This window comes from Solanum stenotomum, chromosome 3, assembly GCF_019186545.1.
Source record: "Solanum stenotomum isolate F172 chromosome 3, ASM1918654v1, whole genome shotgun sequence".
Classification (NCBI taxonomy): domain Eukaryota; kingdom Viridiplantae; phylum Streptophyta; class Magnoliopsida; order Solanales; family Solanaceae; genus Solanum; species Solanum stenotomum.
Genome location: NC_064284.1, coordinates 14,170,746 through 14,190,224, shown reverse-complemented (window position 1 = coordinate 14,190,224; position 19,479 = coordinate 14,170,746). Strand labels below are relative to the sequence as shown.

At 34.0% G+C, this 19,479-nt stretch overlaps 2 protein-coding genes across 2 annotated transcripts; one reads left to right on the top strand and one right to left on the bottom strand.

Annotated features, from left to right (window-relative positions):
* Positions 1 to 3,528: 3,528 nt before the first annotated feature.
* On the top strand, positions 3,529 to 12,465 carry LOC125858089 (uncharacterized). The gene is made up of 14 exons (XM_049537770.1): positions 3,529 to 3,662; positions 3,767 to 3,824; positions 3,910 to 4,011; positions 5,513 to 5,610; positions 7,718 to 7,801; positions 7,911 to 8,044; positions 8,272 to 8,344; positions 8,438 to 8,483; positions 8,733 to 8,842; positions 9,000 to 9,107; positions 9,180 to 9,239; positions 10,171 to 10,232; positions 11,563 to 11,872; positions 12,077 to 12,465. Exons 1-14 carry the CDS (start codon positions 3,594 to 3,596, stop codon positions 12,284 to 12,286), a joined length of 1,524 nt encoding a protein of 507 aa, XP_049393727.1. The 5' UTR covers positions 3,529 to 3,593; the 3' UTR covers positions 12,287 to 12,465.
* A 13-nt stretch (positions 12,466 to 12,478) lies between these two features.
* Positions 12,479 to 15,050, bottom strand: LOC125858095 (mitochondrial phosphate carrier protein 3, mitochondrial-like). The gene is made up of 6 exons (XM_049537776.1): positions 14,743 to 15,050; positions 13,844 to 14,205; positions 13,702 to 13,745; positions 13,076 to 13,290; positions 12,857 to 12,981; positions 12,479 to 12,749 (listed from the first exon to the last, which is right to left on the bottom strand). Exons 1-6 carry the CDS (start codon positions 15,016 to 15,018, stop codon positions 12,710 to 12,712), a joined length of 1,062 nt encoding a protein of 353 aa, XP_049393733.1. The 5' UTR covers positions 15,019 to 15,050; the 3' UTR covers positions 12,479 to 12,709.
* Between the last annotated feature and the right edge of the window lie 4,429 nt (positions 15,051 to 19,479).

Genomic DNA, 19,479 nt, shown 5'->3' with positions numbered 1-19,479 from the left:
ACATTTTTTTCTGGCAAGGAAGGACGCAATTAATTAAAACACCACCTAGAGTACGTACTTAAGAGTTCAAGCAATTGGCAGAATGCAATGTATTTTATGTTATGTACATGCATCATATAGTTGTGCAATAAAGTTATTCTCTTTTTATTGAAAAAGAAATGTTTTCATTAAATTATGTTTGACGTATATAATAAGTGAGTCTGTGAGTGCAGCTAATTAGAGTGAGTAGCTACTGAATTTATCGGTAATTCCTAATTAATTCATTACTAAATAGCTATTAAATAATTAATTTTTCTCACAATTTGATGCTAATTCCTAACTAAATGGGATTAACATGATATTTACGAACGTCAACTTTGATTGTTTTCCACCTTTTGTCTTGTAGATAAAATCTATATGGCTCATATTATGCAATGGTACTACTTGTAGAGGTGGGGTAATTGATGTGGTAGACTTCAGTCCAAATGTTTGGTAGAATTCAATAATTTTGACAATATATTATATTTGTGTTTAAAAATTCGTTTGATGTGTATAAAATATTTATATACTTAGAATCCGATTATCTTTAATTTTTAGAATTTGAAATTCAGCATTCTATGTCTCCACTAGGAGGGATACAAAAAAAAACGAAAAACATATATTCGTAAAGTTATCGGCAGTGTGACAAGAGGCTTTGCTTATCGTCGTTGGAAAGTACGTAGACACTGAGCAGAGTTACTCATGTCTAAAGCTCAGCTTGTATTTCAATTGGATTCTTCACAAGTTTTAACTAGCTAAGAGATAGGTTTAATTGGGCTCACCTTGTTTTCTATCAAAACTCCGCCCAATTCGATCAAAGTTAGAGTTTATTATCAAAATCATTCATATTCAGTTAACTTGATCGTAGAAATATTACTTGAAAATACAATGGTTATATTGTATAAACTATGAGATCTATTGAATTCAATATATGTTGCTCAATCATTACATATTTCACACCCATAAAATTCAAATTATGAATATATTCATCTTTTTTTTTTAAATAAAATTATTGCTTAATGATGAGAAATAGTGATGACCGATTTTTTTTTTTAAAAATTTAATACTATCTATTAAACAACAACTTGCGAAGAAAATGGACAAGAGAATTAATAGGGGTGTAGCAATGCATCAAACTAAAATGACATGTTGTAAATACATAACAAAATCTGAAAAGGAAATCTCCATTTATCTACTGGACCCCCTAATTAATGTTATATTTTTGTGGCCCTCTCAAATCTAAATTCGTGTTAGCTTTGTAAGATAGATCTGTTATTGACCCATTAAAAATTACTTGGATTGAAGTGAATTGAGCGAAAATGGAGTAAAATATTAAGTATGGATCAAAACTTAACATGTACAATTTTTATTAAGTTTTAATAGTTTTATTTGTTTTCAAAATAATTTTTAGTACTTAAATCATTATTTTTCTTTATTATGACTATGTAACTAAAGAAAATAATTATTTTTAATAAGATTATTTGTGAATCAATTTGGACTAGATATCAATTCATAATATGATGAGCTGAAATGAATTGAACTATTAATAAAATGGCTTATAATTTTATGAGCTAATTTTGTTACGTCGAGCAGCATCTTTGTCATGTTTTGAGGTACTGATTAATGAATTTATAATTTTATGTTAGACATTATAAATTTGAAATTAACCCAGTAAAATTTTCCTTTATTTTCTTGGCTTATTTCATTCACAATTCACCTGACTAGATCTCTCTCTCACCCAATCGCACAAAGCAACAAACTCACGAAATTTCTTAAGATTACGATGGAGCCATAAATGGCCGCCATCATCATCAACTAAAATGTCAAAGAAAGATATTCGAAGATCTAATTTAAGTTTACGGAGTTACTATGAGGATCTAAGGTTGAAGTTACACATAACTTAGTAATTTTAACTCAAATCTAATATTTCATGTTAAAAAAATTTAATATATATAAATAATATAATTTATCCAAAATCCAATAAGTAAAGAGGTTTATATATGATCCAAACTCATAAATTAAACTAGGAAACTTCAGGAAGTTTCTTAAATTTCATGAGAAGCTTCAACAAAAGAAACAAAACTTCGCTGTTATATTGAAATTTTCCACATTTGTGTCTCTTCTGAACGAGCTGATATTAAATTCTACAAAATCCATGCTAAAGAAAAACAATTTATGATCTTATAAAATTTCTCCAAGAGGTCAAACCAATTTTGAACACTCTATTAACAATAAATCACTTTCATACACTTATCCTTTTACGCGCAAATAAACTAAAGCGTGAAATTACATGCAAACAATATTGTAACTAAAATGTCAACTTTATGTCAGATGTCTCGTCAATATTATGGTGAAAGAAAGAAAGAAAAACGATAATTAATTACTACAGCTACATATCATCAAAAGTAGGAGGAAAAACACAAAAAGGTATTGCCGTACGTGATTTTGTAGTAATAAAGTTTCAAAAAAAAAAAAAAGGTAGCTAGCAACAGCCAACGAGAGGACGTAGTATTTTTGTCATAAATTAGACAAATTAAGAGGTCTTAATCGATAGTGTACGTTGTAGGTTTCTGCTATGAGAAATAACCATTGAAAGAGACATTAGAAGTTCAAGAATAGTTACGTGCTTCATTTGTTTATCGGTTGGATCCCGGTGCAGGTTGATGTGGAATAAGCTTTTTCTGCTACTATAGTGATATCGTGATAAGGTTGTGTTCTTCCTATGTACTATACTTGAAAACATATGAGAGTTTGAATATATTGGGTCGTTATAGATAAGATTAGAAATGATAACAGTAGCACTCGTCGAACTATCGAGAATAGTGTTCATGACTAGCTTGAGATTGTTTTGTTATTTCCTATGTTGATTGCTAGATGAAATGGTGTGTAGATGTGAAATCATGGCACTTAAAGATGTTAAAATGGAAGGATATGTATCACTTGAAAAAAAGTTGTCTCGAATTACATACAATATCTTGAAATCCATGATGGATGACTTGAGGAATGATATAAGACACATGAAAAAAGTGATCTAGAAAATAGATATCTATTAGTAAGAATATGTTTCTCATATTAGCACTTTTACTTTACGAAACAATTATTTCACCTTTTATAAAGTACTTTTAGTGTTGTTGTTTTTTTAATTGGTATGATATTAACTTGATATATATAATTTATATGGAGTAATATAATGTAAGGAATATATATAATAACATTAGTTGTGATTATATAGAGAATTATTTAGTCATACGAATTGGTTGAATCATACTACATTCTTTAAAAAAAAACATCATGTCGAGTTCAGAAGTTGTGAGGAAAATGTTAATGGGCTTGCTGGCCTGGTATGAGAGACTTGGGCCCCATAAAGTGCCAATCCATATGTATTTGGGGCCCATAGAAAAACTAAATTGGACCGAGACATCTTAGCGCGGCCCAGTTATGAATATCAGCAAAGCCCAATTTCTTCGAATTAGTACCAAGCCTAACCCGAGTCCAGAGTCTTCACCTCTTCTTCTCTGACCAAAAACCCTATCAAAACCTCAGTGTACATTGTTGCAGAAGCTTAGCTTAGAACCATGGCCATTTCCACTGGTTTCGCATTTTCTTGTCGTCCGCATTTTCCTCTGTCTCAGAGCATGCGAAAGGTGCCTCCTTTGTTCTTGTATTGTACATGAAGAGACACATGGATTATTCATTTTTCTGTTATAGAATTGGAATATAATTGAAAGACTCTGCAACTGTTTTTTAGGTATTTATGAGCTGTTCCGCAGCAATTGAAGCTATTGAAGAGATCGACAGTGGCAAAGGTTGGTGAATTTCGAGAATTTCTGTTTTACTAAATTTTTCATTATTGCTGGGGAAAAAAGTGATAAAATCGTAGTGGCGTTCCAGAACCAGCGGAATGGAAGAGGTTCAATTCCAAGGAACTAGGAATTAGCAGTTCGATGATCGCAAGGCCTACTAGAGTTGTTCTTAATGGTCTCAAAAGTAAAGGTACTGTAATTCACAGTTGATTATAATTTGCTGATTTTATGTTTTACCTTATGTTTGTTTGGATTATTAAGTTGTAATAACTGTAGAAGTTTGCAGTACTTGTTTTAGCAATGGAAATCAATTGCCTTGTTAGCTATTGGGAAAGCTTAATGAATGAGACTAGTCTCCAGTGTTCATGCTACTCTGCTTTGTCCTTTGCTGCTATCAACATCAATGCAAAGAGCAAAAGCAAACATTAACTTCATCCTTGATAATATAGTTAATTCTTTTATGAGTACCTGACATCTATTTGATTAGCCAGCTGCCAGCATCAGCTAACTTTCCTTTCCCATGTAATAGTTTTGTGGTGAAGAGAGTTTAAGCTTTGTTTCTTAAGGGCGTTATTATTTATTCCTTATTTATGGTCACGTACCCTAGGCTATGTTGCTCGGACTCTTCAATATTTTGTCAGATGTGTGTTTGATCCTCCATAAGTAGTGTATTTTATGAGGATCCAACATGGGTGCAGCAACATTTGGAGAGTCCGAGGAACATAGACCAGAGGTCCATGCTTCTTATAAGAGAAATGCAATGTATGTGGGATCTGTCATTTGGTACGTGGCTTCTTCTAATGTTCATTTCTTATGATCTGCTTTAGGTGTCATATGTGATGTGATTGATTTCCATTTTTTATTAAAAACTTCCCTGTTTCCTGATTTACCGTGTGTAGAAATGGATCATCTAATTCTCAAAAAAAGAAAATAAGAAATGGATCTTCTGACATCTAGCCTATGCATCCCTTCTGATCTAGGGAATGAGTGACGCTAGGTCAGAGTTGGGTCAACCAACTGGTTGCTCCTGTAGTTGAAGTATCTGACCCTTTTTCATAGCCTAGTTATTGATGAGAGATGCCTAACTTTGCAGGAGTGGAACCCCCACTTACCGTAAAATAAATCCACTACCTACACACCAAAATGGGGAATTTTCTATTCGTCCCCAAAGGAAATGTCTCTATATTCTTTGACAAAAAAACTTGTTTGAAGATCCAAATTTCCAAACTCCTTTACAGTAATTACTTGATGAACAAATCCCGGAGCAGCTGTGGAGCAATAAAAAGCAGAGAGTAACTGCAATACTGAGACCTAAAGTTTACCTGAAGACAGCTACCAAATACTTGATGTAACATTTTCTTAACAAAAAATTGATGTAATATTCCATGTCTGGATATATGTAATTGCTTCTTGGTCTTTCAATTCTCTTAAGATGGTTCTTAGCCCAATCATCTAGAGCTAGTATTGAATATATTGAACTTAATGGATAGCTATCGTGGTATCACGTGCAGCTGATGATGGATAACTATTAGATATTGATTTTTTGGTGAAGTTTTTCTATTTACATGATAAATTGTTATCTAATGCTTTAGTGGTATGGGGCTGTGAGTATTCTCTTTTCCTGTATCACCAGTTCAATGTCTTTTCTGAATTCTGATAACCTGAGAAATTTCTTTCCATCTATCATGTAGGATTTGAAGTTTACCTTGTGGGGGGCTGTGTTCGGGATCTTATTTTAAAACGAACACCAAAAGATTTTGACATTATAACTACAGCTGAACTTAAAGAGGTTAGTCTTGGGTCCGAACTGTATACTGGTTGTCTTCCGCATATGTTTCAGGTCATGCTAGATGATGTTTGAAGATCATCTTCAATGAGATGCCATAGTAGATTAGTTACATTGCAGATATCATGACTGCTTTCTGTCAGTTTCCAGGGTTGAAATAATAACCTTTTCATAGAAACATAGGAGGAGTTAAATGGCTAAAAATCTACCTCAACAACTTCAGCGTCCCTTCCTATTATGTGTTGTCCTCTCTTCTTAGTCGTGAATCTGATACATGTTATGTAGTTTATTTAATTAATTTGTTTACTATTATCTCTGGAACCATTCCTTCCCTTCTGTCACTCGAAGTGAAACCTTAGCTCAGCAATTGGAGGGATTTATACATACAAGTCGCTGAAGTCAATGGACATTTGTTCCTCCACTGCAAGGTAGCTACCAACCTATGGAACATGTTTTTTTGCATCCTTGGTGTATGCTGGGCAACTCCACAGACCACTAAGGGTATGCTAGACAGCTGGAAGGAAATAGGAAGAAGACATTCTACTAAAGACTGGTGGGAGTTAATACCAGCTTGCATTTGGTGGACTCTATGGAAAAAAATGAATTCTAGATGTTTTGAGGACAAGAGTAACAACATCGAGAAGATAAGGATGAATAGCCTTAGAGCCTGTTTGGATGGGCTTTTAAGCTGGTCAAATGGCTTATTAGAGTGTTTGGCAATTATTAAAGTGACTTATTTTAAGTCAAAAATGACTTATTTTAAGCCAAAAGCTAAAAGCTAGGGGAGGGGAGCTTTTTTTTTTTTAACTTAAAAGCCCTTTTATGTTGACCAAGTATATTACCTTTTTGCCCTTAATTCTTTTATACAATTTCCAAATTGCCCATATTGAATTATTATTATTATTATTATTATTATTATTATTATTATTATTATTATTACTAAAATATGAATTTATATTCCTCTTATAAGGTGGTAAAGAAATATGTGAATGATAGAAAAATATTATTACTTATGGATGTAAAACATAAATTAATTTTGTTTTAATTTTTTTTAAGTATAAAAACCTTAAATTAATCAACTTTTTATCATGTTAACAGCTTAAAGGGTATTTCAGACATTTTGATAAAAAAAAAAGTGTTTACCAGCACTTATTTGCCAAACACATCAACAACTTTTTTTTCAACTGCAGCACTTTTATCCAAACACATAACTACTTATTTTAAAAATAAGTTCCAGCACTTTAAAAAGTTACTTTTTAAAAGTTACTTTTTTTAAGTCAATCCAAACGGACACTTAGTCTTTTATACTTTTGGTGTAAACAGGATATGAGGGGGGATATAGAACTTTTTGTTGATTTCATAGGTAATTTGTAATCTCCCTAGGGGTAGGTTTTGTTATGCTCTGATGACATTGTAAGTGACCTATGCTCATCATCATTTGATGATGAGACTTTTGTGAATACACAGTTACCCTTATCTCAAAAAAAAAGTCTGAATGCATTGCCTTGTTTAACATGAAGTTACCTCTATGGTTCTATGTTGGAATTTTTTTGGAAAATTGTCTTAGGTATATTACGAATTAGAGACACTTTGAAGGCTTTAATTTTATTACCTAAACCTTTTTTCTATTCTAACGTGGGATTGTAACATCTCGCCACATTATGTACTATGTGAATTTATACCAATTAAAAGTATTAGCTGACCTTTCTTTTTCTTTCGGCATGGAATTGGCACATCACATGCTATTATAGTGTCTGAAGCTTTGTGTAGCTGTTGTGGATCTAGTAGAGGCATGTTGATCAGATATCTTATCTTGTATAAGTCACTAGACTTCGACTCTTCAGTGTAATGTGATGAGGTCCAAGTCTTGCTGGAGAAAGTGTTAATTTTATTTCTCAGTTCAGCGCTTTATTTCATTAATATGTCATTATATAGCATGATTCATGTTTTCTCATGATCTTCCCTGTGTGCCAAATTGACTGTACCTTTGTGTGTTTCTCTAGATTTGGGTACTTTGTGTACATAAATTTCTTCTTTGCTAACTAAGATTTTGAATACAAATATACATGTGATCTGAATGGCCTTATTATCATCATCATTGTAATTGCAGGTGCGGAGAACATTTTCACATTGTGAGATAGTTGGAAGGCGATTCCCGATCTGCCATGTGCATGTTGATGATGAAGTTGTGGAGGTTTGCCGTGATCCTTATCACTTTTTCCCACCATAGGTGCAAAGATCATTTTGCGTGCTCCAAATTCATATTATTTGCTTATGAGGTGCATCTTATGTTTATTAATTAGGTTTCAAGCTTTCACACCTCAGGAATAAGGCCTGTGAGGAACTTGGGTTTATCTTTTGAGAAGCCAGTTGACTGTGATGAGAAGGACCACTTTCGATGGAGAAATTGTTTACGTAGAGATTTTACAATAAACGGGTTGCATATTTGATCCTAACTCCTTCTTGACTTTGTGTTTATCAATGTCCCAGATTGGCCAACCATATTCATTGATTCTGTGCTGTACTGATTTTATTTTTTTTTGGTTTCCTATAAGTAGTTTATGGGTTGGAGATGTTTCAGTAGGCTTCTAAAGTTTATCTAAAAACTTCTGAAATTTACAATTGTCTACTCATGTTAAAAATATCCTCTTTGGTTTTGCTCAGGTTGATGTTTGACCCTTATTCAAAACTCATCTATGATTACATGGGAGGAGTGGATGATATCAGGAAAGCTAAAGTGTGCATATTATCTTTAATGAGGTGTAATTGTTAGTTTGTTACCATAATCCTCTCCATTCCACCACATTTGATTTGATCACTTGTGCTACAGGTACAAACAATCGGTCCTGCTAGTTTCTCATTTATAGAGGATTGTGGTGAGTTCCCTTTCATTTTCTGTTTCCTTAAATGAAGTTCGACTCTTAAAATGATAATCAGTTAAGTCCTCTATATCTATTTGGGCCTCTATTGGCTTTTTGTTTAATTGTTCTCTCTCTATATAACTATACACAAGAGTGCTTGAATTGACAACACTTTTTCTTTTCTTCTAAATCAACTTCTTTGCTCTATTGTGATCTTCTATCTTATATTTGTTGTGTAACATGAATATATTTTTACCTTTGCAGCTCGAATCCTTCGTGCAATTAGAATTGCTGCCAGACTAGGATTTCGATTTGGAAGGGAGACAGCTCTTTCTATTAAAAATTTATCATCTTCAGTCCTGAGGCTTGATAGGGTACATGGAGAACATCTATTTCTCTCTGTCTCTATGTGTATGTATTTAATGTGTATGTGTATATTTATGTTGGTTAAGTAACAAGAAAGCACTAGAGCTATTTTTTGATAGGTCAAAGCACTAAAACTATTTCAAATGTTTCACTCGGCTTTTTCAGGGAAGGCTCCTCATGGAAATGAATTACATGTTGGCCTATGGCTCTGCTGAGGCTTCACTGAGATTATTGTGGAAATTTGGTCTTCTGGATATACTTCTACCAATTCAGGTTAATATATTCTGAATTCTGTTTCACCCTATGGTCATTTAAATTACATTTCTAATATAGCTTAATTTGCAGGCAGCATATTTCATCCGCCATGGTTTTAGAAGACGTGATAAGAGGTCTAACTTGCTTTTGGTAATTTTTTTTGTAGAAATCTTGCTCTGATGCAAGATGTTTGTTTTCTTCTTTTTGCGTCCACCATAGACTCCTGCCCTCTGTAAGGTACTTTAGGGGCGAAAATTTTCTACCCTTAAAAAAGTAGTACCTATTGGCCTTTAGATGATGGAAACCATGGTGGTTTTTAAATTATTTTGCTCAGTCATAACTGATTTATTTAACTGCATTTGTGGCTTTAAATGTGGGTAATGCCTTGATGTGGTAGACTTTGGACCATAAGTTCATTCATTGTTAATTCAATGATGAGATAATCAAATTCTCGTATAAAGCCAAACGGAGAGAAGAAACAACTATGGTTTTTTTGTCGGTTTGCTATTAACTTGGTGTTGATCTAATGGTTAATCTTAAGGTTGTAGATCTCATATGACAATCAAAGCTCTTGTAAATGCAAATAGCAAGTTTAAGATCAGAACTGAGTGAAGAAGCAACAACTTTAATATATTTAGCAAAGAGTTTTTCATGGTTGAGTTGTTTCACAAAATGTGCCATAAAGATAACATTGTTTTGTTATTTCTTAAGAAAATAATACCAAGTGAGGTGCATGTGTGTTCTTAGTATACATGTCATCCTGCTTATTTTATACTTCTCTTTTACTTTAGATGGCCTATACTACACAATGAAGAGAATCATGGTTTCCCTGACATCCTATTTGTGCAAACAATCTATTACCAACATAGATGCAGATTTGTTCTGGTTCCTCATCTTTTTGTTGATGGACTATTTTATCACCATGAAAATAATATCTTTCCTCCTTTAGTTTCCATATGCAAGTTTTGACATGTCAGCAATTTTGCATATCTCATTTCTTGAACCTATGTTATTTGGTTTTGGTTTGATGAGTGAGAAGTCAAAACTATTATGATTAACTTGTTTCTGCTTTTCTTTGCAGTCTTTATTTTCCAACCTCGATAAATTAGTGGCCCCCGATAGGCCATGCCACAGTAGCTTATGGTAAGATTCTCTAAACAGGCTGAGCAAGTAAGATGGTTTTGTAAGTCATTCTATGAATCAGTTTCAATTTCAATGTCATGGGATATTCACTGGATTGTGCAGTATTATTCCTACTTCCGCTTGATAATTCTTCTGCATCAGGGACCAGAACCTTTCCTCTAAAAAGATGGTTAAAGAACTGTTGAAGATACTAGATAGAAAAGGGAAACCAAACAGCAAAATTCATACATATATGTGTATAAAGGACTGTTGAAAATACCTTATAAAAATGGGAAATTCAAGGAAAAATCAAATATGTTTGTATGTATGTAAGATTGTAATATGTTGACAGCCTCAAAAGAATCTATGTACCCCTAGGTAGTAACTTTGACAGAAGTGAATGCTCTATTTAGAAGAAAAAAAAGAAAGTAATATGTAAATTGACAAGTTTTCAGCTGATTTAAAGAGCAGATACATCTCTTGTGCATTCTCAGTCAGTTTGACTTGGGCTTATTACAGGTCCAGGTGTGCAAATGTTCCACATATGATAGAATGACTTTTCCTCTGGTTCCCAGTGTAATACTTTCAATAGATCTCTGAGTCAGATAAATGCAAGTGAATAATCTTATTGGCAAGTACTGAAAACATGCAAGTACAGATATTTTTTTGTCAATATGTTTTAGTCATGTTAGTACGTTTACTTTAAGTCCTGCTTTCCAGGAGTCATTTAGCCTTTTAAGAGATTCTTATGCCAATAGAAAATAGAGAGAACTTCTAGTATTTTTTTTATTTTTCATTTACTTTATATGTTGGCCTGAGATAAATTTAAATGGAGAAACATGGTTAGTGAGGATTCATATAGCCGCACCCAACTTTGGTTTAAGGCATAGTTGATGTCGTTGTAAATGGAAACATGCAGGTGAACAATTCTATTACAAGAGAAATTTGGCGCATTTCATGGTCTCATAATGACAGATTCTGTTGTATGTTTGGAGCTGCATCTTATATACCTATAAATTTCAATTGATTGGAGCTGCAGTCTGCATTATTGCAATTGAAGTCTACCTAGTCTAGATGTGTTGCATATATTCTGTCATTCATGATTACTCGCCAAAGAATTAATAATTTTAAAAGAATGTGAAGGGTGTATGTTTCATGCATTAGCTCAAGTGTAACTGACTTGTCTTCTGTTAACTTGTCAAAAAAGGTTTAAGAACACAATTTTCTCAGTTTGTTCCCAAAATGTAGATGCAAATTTCTTTTCTTAAACTCAAAATGCATTAAAATTCTAGGAAGCTATTTTCCTTGTTTGATCAATTAGCCAAGCTTATCTGAATTCTATATGTTCTAGGGTCACAATTTTGGCTTTCCATAAAGCACTCTCAGATCAACCAAGGGACCCTTTGGTGGTTGCTGCATTTAGCCTCGGTGTTCATAATGGAGGTGATTTGTCAGAAGCTTTAAGTATAGCCAAACGGATTTCTGCACAACATGATGGAAGCTTTCATGAGTTGGAGTCACGGGATCTGGACTTGGCAGCTTTAAAAGAGGAAGTTGTGGAACTGGCAACTTCAGTTCAAAGGGCACTGACTAATATGACAGATGAGTATAGTGTCTCACGAGCAATGGCCAACTACCCTAAAGCACCGTACTCAGACCTAGTAAGCTGATTTCCCTTGTACTCTTTCATTTTTGGTTCTTGCTATTCTTCGTGACAAATCATTTCTTTCCTCTCTTAGTCATTTGGCCTTTGGTTTCATTCTCGTTTTATATTGTCATACTGTGGCATAGGACAAAAGAAAGTTGATACTCGTGTGCCAAAGAAAAGAGGCAGGTTAATCTCTTTCTTGTTCATCCTTTTGCAGGTATTTATTCCATTAGCACTGTATTTAAAGGCGTGCAAGGTTTGCCAATGCGTTAGAATGGGAAGGGAGAAGGGATTTGTAGCCAAGCAAGGTAGCAAGATAGACTATGAGTTGTTAGCTTCAGGTAGCCTACAGGAAGTCCGACATGTCTTTGCCAGGATAGTCTTCGATACCATATATCCATTAAATACTGGCGAGGATGATACCTAAATTTTATTAGCGCTGTAGTCACGTGTATTTTCCAATAGAATGTAGTAGCAGTTGCAGGAAAATTGATAGGTGTAGCTTGTTCCAATAAAAACAGTTGTACTATTAGCTTTGATAAAATATTGTGTATACTGTCATCATGTATTTGCTGGTGTTTGTTACAAATTTTATATTGAATTGAGAAAAGAAATATTCTCTCATAACATGAGAACCATAAAGTGGAGAAGCAACATGCTCTCATTATGAATTTGACAAATTGTAAATCCAGAAAACGTGAATTTACAGACAGTAATTCTTGAAACCCAATAATGCCGAGGATGATACATCCTCTAAAACTAATACTACCATATATCAAATGTCAAAACTTTGAATTGAAAGAATTTCCAGTTCCCTTCTATCTCTTACGTGCAATCATCAACGTGTTCTTCATTTCTGAGCTGGAGGAGGAGCACCACCGGTGGTTGGCCTGCAAAGTGAGGTACATAAGCACCAGTTCAAGATATTTTAAGTATACTACAAGAGTATCTGTTGCTTGCTTGATGGTAAATAAAAGCTAAAGAAGAAGACACTTACAGGCCAAAAAAAACTTTGAAAGAATCATAGATTCCCCATTGAGCTCCAGTGAGTGTTCCAATCATGAATATACGAAGGGGAAGACCACGAGTACAGAGACCCCATACTCCTAGCTTATTCACAGCCTACAAAAAGGGCAAAATATGAACAAATCCATTGTTCAGACTTAAGAATGAAACCGAATATTAGAACAGAGGACACAGTTCACTGTTTACTCACATCGCCAACAGTTGCCCCCTTGGCATTGTTGAGGAAAGAAACTAGGTTATCAGCAGGGTGTGACACAACAGCACAAAGAATACCAGCCAAATATCCACCAGCAAAACTCACACCAAGCTGTGTAGTATTGCTGCATTGGTCTTTTGGTGTTGGAATGGCATGTTTATAGAGTTGTTCCACTATGGTTTCAAACGATGCAAACTTCATCATGGTGTCTGTAAAGTAACCAAAGTGAAATTCGGTCAATCTAGCCAGTGTTCATTTTTCCACAGCAATAACAATCAAGAAAAGAGTAATTAAACAGATCTCAAGCAGTTGGGTGAATAAAAGTTACACTCATTATGTGACACTCCTATTTAATTTGTTCCAAAAAAGAATGAAACTTTTACATATTTGGAAAAACTTCAACGCTGAACTTCTCATTTAACACTTAATGACATGATCTTCTAGCCATAAAAATGTCATGATATGTTTATGAGCACAAATTCTTTGAGAACTTATAAATACTGTCATGTAAAATGAAACTGAGGAAGTACAGAATCTGAATGATACCTTTAGAAAGGTTTCCAAGTTTAGTAGTAAAACAGAGTATCAAATGAAAAATCAGAGGAAATATGTAAGCTTACATGGAATTTGTCGTCCCCATAGAGGTACAATCCCCTTGTAAAGCCTGTAACACAAAAATTCAAATTCCAAATTTTCGTCAGCACATAAGAAAACCCCTCACATTAACAACAACAAATTTGTTCAACATAAACTAGGCATTACCCTGCAGCTCCTTCAGCCTTGATAAATTTGGGAAGTCCATCAGACAAGCCTCTAGCAAATCCAGGCTGAGTTTGAACACGAACTTTGACAGCCTCAAATGGGCAGAGAGCAACATCAGCAATAACTTCAGCAGAAGCAGAACCAGCAAGGTAAATCAAAGTTTTGTATTTGACAGCATTCTCCGCGCCAGCAAGATCTGAGTAGTACTTCTTGAAATATTCATAGAATCCGTATTTGCATGCTCCTTGTGCACCGTAACCAAGGAAAGTAGGTGCCCAACCCCTAAATAATCCTCTAATGCCTTGCTCCTTAAGTAAAATTCCGAAACCAGAGGAAATACTCTTGAACTTTGCAGGATCAATCTGATAAATCAAACATTTCAATCATGAAAACATTAAATCCATCACTAATCCAATCTATTCTGGAAATTTGACGTTTTTTTTGTTCATTTTGATTTTCTCTTTCGGATTTCAAATCAGCTAACAAAGAACAGAATGGAAGAGACGTGAAACATCAGTCAATAGAAAGATTCTAGCTTTTTAAAATTAATAGAGGATTGATTGATTATGGCTGGATTAAAAGAAACACACAAAATCCAGTCTAAAATGAACAATTTTATGCAAGTCTAAGCATCGTCTTTTCATGATCGTTATCTTTTATTATAATTAAGAGTTGAAGTTATGTACAACCACAGTAATAAAAAATAAATCGACACTAACTTTGCGATTCAAGTGGTAATAACAAATTACCTAGCATTTAGCACTTCTATTTGTTGTTGTAGGTCAACTTAACTTGATATGCACGTGACATATTAAGCGTCAAGGTTAATTAGTAATACTCAAAAAGTTAGAAAATAGCAAAATGTATCCTCTGCTATAGTATCCCTAATATATGTATACCTGCATGTTGCACTTGATAAGATCAAGAGGGGTAACAGCCGTGTGTGTAAGACAACAGCTTAGACTGCCCCCGATCGTGCTGGCTGCGTAAAACGCCGGTGTGTACATTTCTACCTTATAACCTGAACCCTCCTTTGGTGCTGCAATCAAGAAATTCTTCTGATCCATATTGCCATGATGATTGTCCAAAGTAGTACTGAAATTCTTTGAAGAATTAACTGATGTTGTACTGTAAAGATAACTTGGGATTAAAGATTCTATATCTGAAAACGCCATTTTTTCGCCGTTTATTGTTTGAAAGGCAGACGAAAATGAACAAGGAATTATAGAAACTCTCCAAGGAAGAAGGAGAGTTGAAGATGGCTACGTTATGTGGAAGCTACTTGTTTGATCAGGCTTTCCTGTCAAGCGTGACTTTTAATTTGGACCAATCTATATCTATATATCTATAGTGAATCATAGACAATGTGACATGGCATCTTTCTACGTCTATTTCTATTATTTTTTGGCTTTTCTTTCTTATTTTAATTAGTTATTTTATTGAAAAAGATTTAATTTATTACAAATAATTAAATATTATATTAATAGAGAAATATTTACAATAAAGACTCTTTGTAACGATCTGTTAGGACGTTTTGGGCAATAAACCTATTTCTTTCATAAAAGAACCTTCTCGTAAATTTTAAATGAGAATTTTGAACTATTCGTTTAACTAAGGTTATTAAGTTAACATGTATTTGTCTTTTTAGTTGACAGTTAATGGGTCAAATCTGAAAGTTACGGGGGGGTTTTCGCAAACAACCACTATGATAAACTTAATTATGCTCCATAACTATAATTTGCATATTTACGAGTTGTAGCTACAGTTTAAATTGTACTCTCATATTTATAATTCACGGGTGACTTTGTATATTTACGAGTTGTAGCTACAGTTGACAACTATGACCTTTAACTTTAGATGTGCACAAGTAGACACTTAAACTTGTATAAAATGGAACAAATAGACACATCCATCCTACATGGAAATTTTGTGTCCTACGTGGCGTTCTACATGTATTATGCCATGTAGGAAACGTGTGTCTACTTATTTAATTTTATACAAGTTTAAGTGCATACTCAAAGTTGGAGGGTATAATTGTCCACTGAAGCCAAGTTAAGGATCATGTTTATGTATTATGTCATAAAATAATGAGATTTAACTTCTGAGTTCATTATTAGTTTAGAGAGAATATTTTGAGCGAGAAGATAAACCAAGTGCGGTATCGAAAAAGGAACACAATGTAGGTAAAATTATTTTTCTTATATTTAACAAATTCCAACCTTCGGCCTAAATGTGGATGTCTATGATTTACTGTGCACTATTAGATACTACTAAAAATAGTGGGATTTGAATTGAGAATGGTTGTATGGACAAAAGGCTTTGGGACAATTTTGAAAAGTAACAAGGGTTGTCAAGTAATACTGGCATAACGATTAGGGCAATAATAAGCTAATGATTGGATGATGATAGATAAATTGTAAATTGATAGATTTTGCACTCTCTTTTTTCGTGGGATTCTGCACTTTCTCATGGTTAACTTAGCTTTGATTTTGGCTCTTTTCTTATAGTCATCATATTATGATTTAAGTTTAGACATATTAAGTGTATTGTATTGTATGAATATCATTAGATTTATGTTATATGAAGAAATAATTGAGACTTTATTCTAGGCTTGAGATTTAGAAAATATGAGACTTAAACATATTAACTGGCATCGACGTATTAGTCTATGCTGTCATGTACTGATTCCTACTTGTATTATTTATGTTTTCTTTTGTGGAGTGTAAGCGAGTTTGACTCGCCCTCAACCCTAGCTAGTCTCCAGCACATTAGATTTCAGGGTGAGTTATTTCGTCTAGCTCGTGTTAGATTCTCTCAGTCATAGCATGATGTCCTTAGTTTTCAGACACAGACTATGCTATTTATCTATTATGATGTCTTTAATACTCTCATAGTTGGTATTTGAGGATTAGATGTCTCTGATGTGATGACTTTTAGGTTTTGGAAAATGATATGTAATAGACTCTAGTGAATTCTTACTTTTTACTTTAATAAGATTTAAGTTTTTGTATTATTATTGTATTTCGTAAGTTAAATGACTAATATAAGTTGGGATTTCCATTCGTTGGTTCGTCCACTTAGAAGGTTAAGTATGACTGTCATTCATGATCCATTTTGGGTCTTGACACTCTTCACATGCCAACTTACAAGAAGTAATTGTTCACAACTCACACCTCTTTAGTTTCTATTCTTAATTAAAAATATATATTTTTAGCACTCATTTCATCATATCATCTGGCTCGATTACAAAAAGACCACAAATTTTTAAGTAAATGAAGCATTACACATATGACATATATTCTTCCAGCTTTCACCTACTCTAACAACGTTACAACTTCTTTTGTTTTTTTTATGTCAAACGAAGTCAAATTTGTACATACACTAAAAAAATTGTTTTTTTTTCTTAACAAAATGTAAAGTACTTACCATAATTATATGTTGTCACGCCCCGAGCCTACACCCTGGGCGAGATTGGCACTCGGAGACCATTATTGGCCCCAAGTGAACCCTTAGCCTGGCATACTTAACTCAGCCGAAGACTAACTCAAATAAATAGTCTGAAATAACAACTTAAAGAATAATAAACTGGCCAAAATGGCACTTAAGTCATTAAACAACATCTGAAGGATAAAGAAAGACATATGCACTAATAACTATCTGACTGTTTATGAAGCCTCTAAAATACTGAAATGGATGTTGGGACAAACCCCACAATATCCTAATAACTGAAAGACTGAAAGCGAATAAAAGAGTCCTCCGGAATGCAAGGAGGCTCACTACTGACTCTGAGCTGTTCAACTGGATCAATGATGCGCCGGGATACCGATCCTAGTTATCTGTGTCTGCATCATAAGACGATGCAGGCCAACTGGCATCAATACATTGAATATACGAGTATGCGAGTTGGAATGCTAAAACAACATAGGCTGGAAAGAGAATCTGAAAGGAACACTTACCTTGACTCTTCTCAACTCATGAATATTAACTGAACTCATTTCAATATAAAGCAGTTTAAACAAGTGCAATATAAAGAAAAATTGTTTAAAAAATGATGTCAACTCTGTGTATGTACAAAGATACAACATAACTCTGAAATGTATGTAAAATACAATAAACTGATGTATACAATAACTTCTGTGGGAGTTTCTCTGACCGACAACCATCACATAAGAGTTATAGTGATGATACAACAATCTACCTCACGCTGCCAATGCATCCTATACCCGGCCAAAGGTATAGAACCTGAACTGCCCAATGGATCCACTAGTCTATTTCGAAAATGATTCATCTAAAAAGTATGACCCCTTTCTACCCATGGTGGCTACATGGTTCTATGGTGATGTGAGTTATCTAAACTCATGTTCATCCCCAATTCGGTGTTCAATACTACTCTAAAAAATATACTAGCTATTTATGTTTTAAAACATACTTCTTCTCTGATTTGAGATTAGTGCTCAAAAACTTAGTTCAAAGGCTATCTTGGAAATCTCAGTTTCTCTTCTTGCTTCATTTAGAAAGCTATTACTCTTTTCTGAAAACTTTCCCGAAGGCTCTTTGGAAATCTCAATTTACGCTTTTATTTAAATGTGAAAACATTTTAAATCTCTTTGGTAATACATAGTCCCCTGAAGAGAAGATCTTCAACTTTACTTCTTTACTGAACTCAAAACTTAAGTCTTAAAACAAAGTTAAAACATTTGTGAAAGACTCTTGGAAAATTTTAAGAACTTATCATAGCTTGACTCTTGACTTTGATCTTAACTGATCCTTGTCTTGACTCTTAACTGATCCTTGAATTGAATTATGGATTCAAGGATTAAGATTTATGACCGGAAAGATCTCATAATGTTTAGGAATGATTCTAGATAGTTAAACATGAGAAAAGACCAAAAATCAATATTTGAAGGTGGGTCCGCGATGCGGAGGCATAATTTAATTTTGGTTCCGAAAACGTCTTTTGAGGCAGAACACCTCGTGTCAGCTAAGCGACGCGAAACTGAAATTTCAATTCTAGGAACAGGTTGCGCGACGCGCTCCAATGTTCAGATTTCGCCCGTCGAAATTTCTTCTTCTTCGTTTTCCAACCCCAATTCACCCAAACTTGATTCTTTTTCTCAAATTACTTTTAGATACAGATACCCATCAAATGTACCTAAGAACCTAACTCGAAACGATCCTATAATGTGACATAACGAACTCAGGAACTTCCCAACTCAATCAAATTCAAAAACAATATATGAATTCAAGAATAGGTATCAAGATCATCAATATTCAAATGCTTTTAGGACGAATCCAAACTGAAATAAATATGCTTGGCACATGGGAGAACAATCCCAACGTTATGAGAGCCTCACATACCTGATAGAAGTAAATCCTTGGCAAAACACCAAGTTGCTTGATTGATCTTGATGAATTTACCCTTTTCTCCTTCTTCTTTTCTCTTCTCCTTTCTCCTTAGCCCTAGCGTGAAATCCCAGGTTCTAAAACTGACTAAGTTCTGAATTGACCCATATTAAACTCCTAAAAATCGGATTAAAATAATAGGGCAGTGAAAAGACTAAAATACCCCTTATATTTCCGGATTGGACATTTCTTTAATCCAACAGCCCAACTTCCAAAGGGCATAAGTTGCTCAT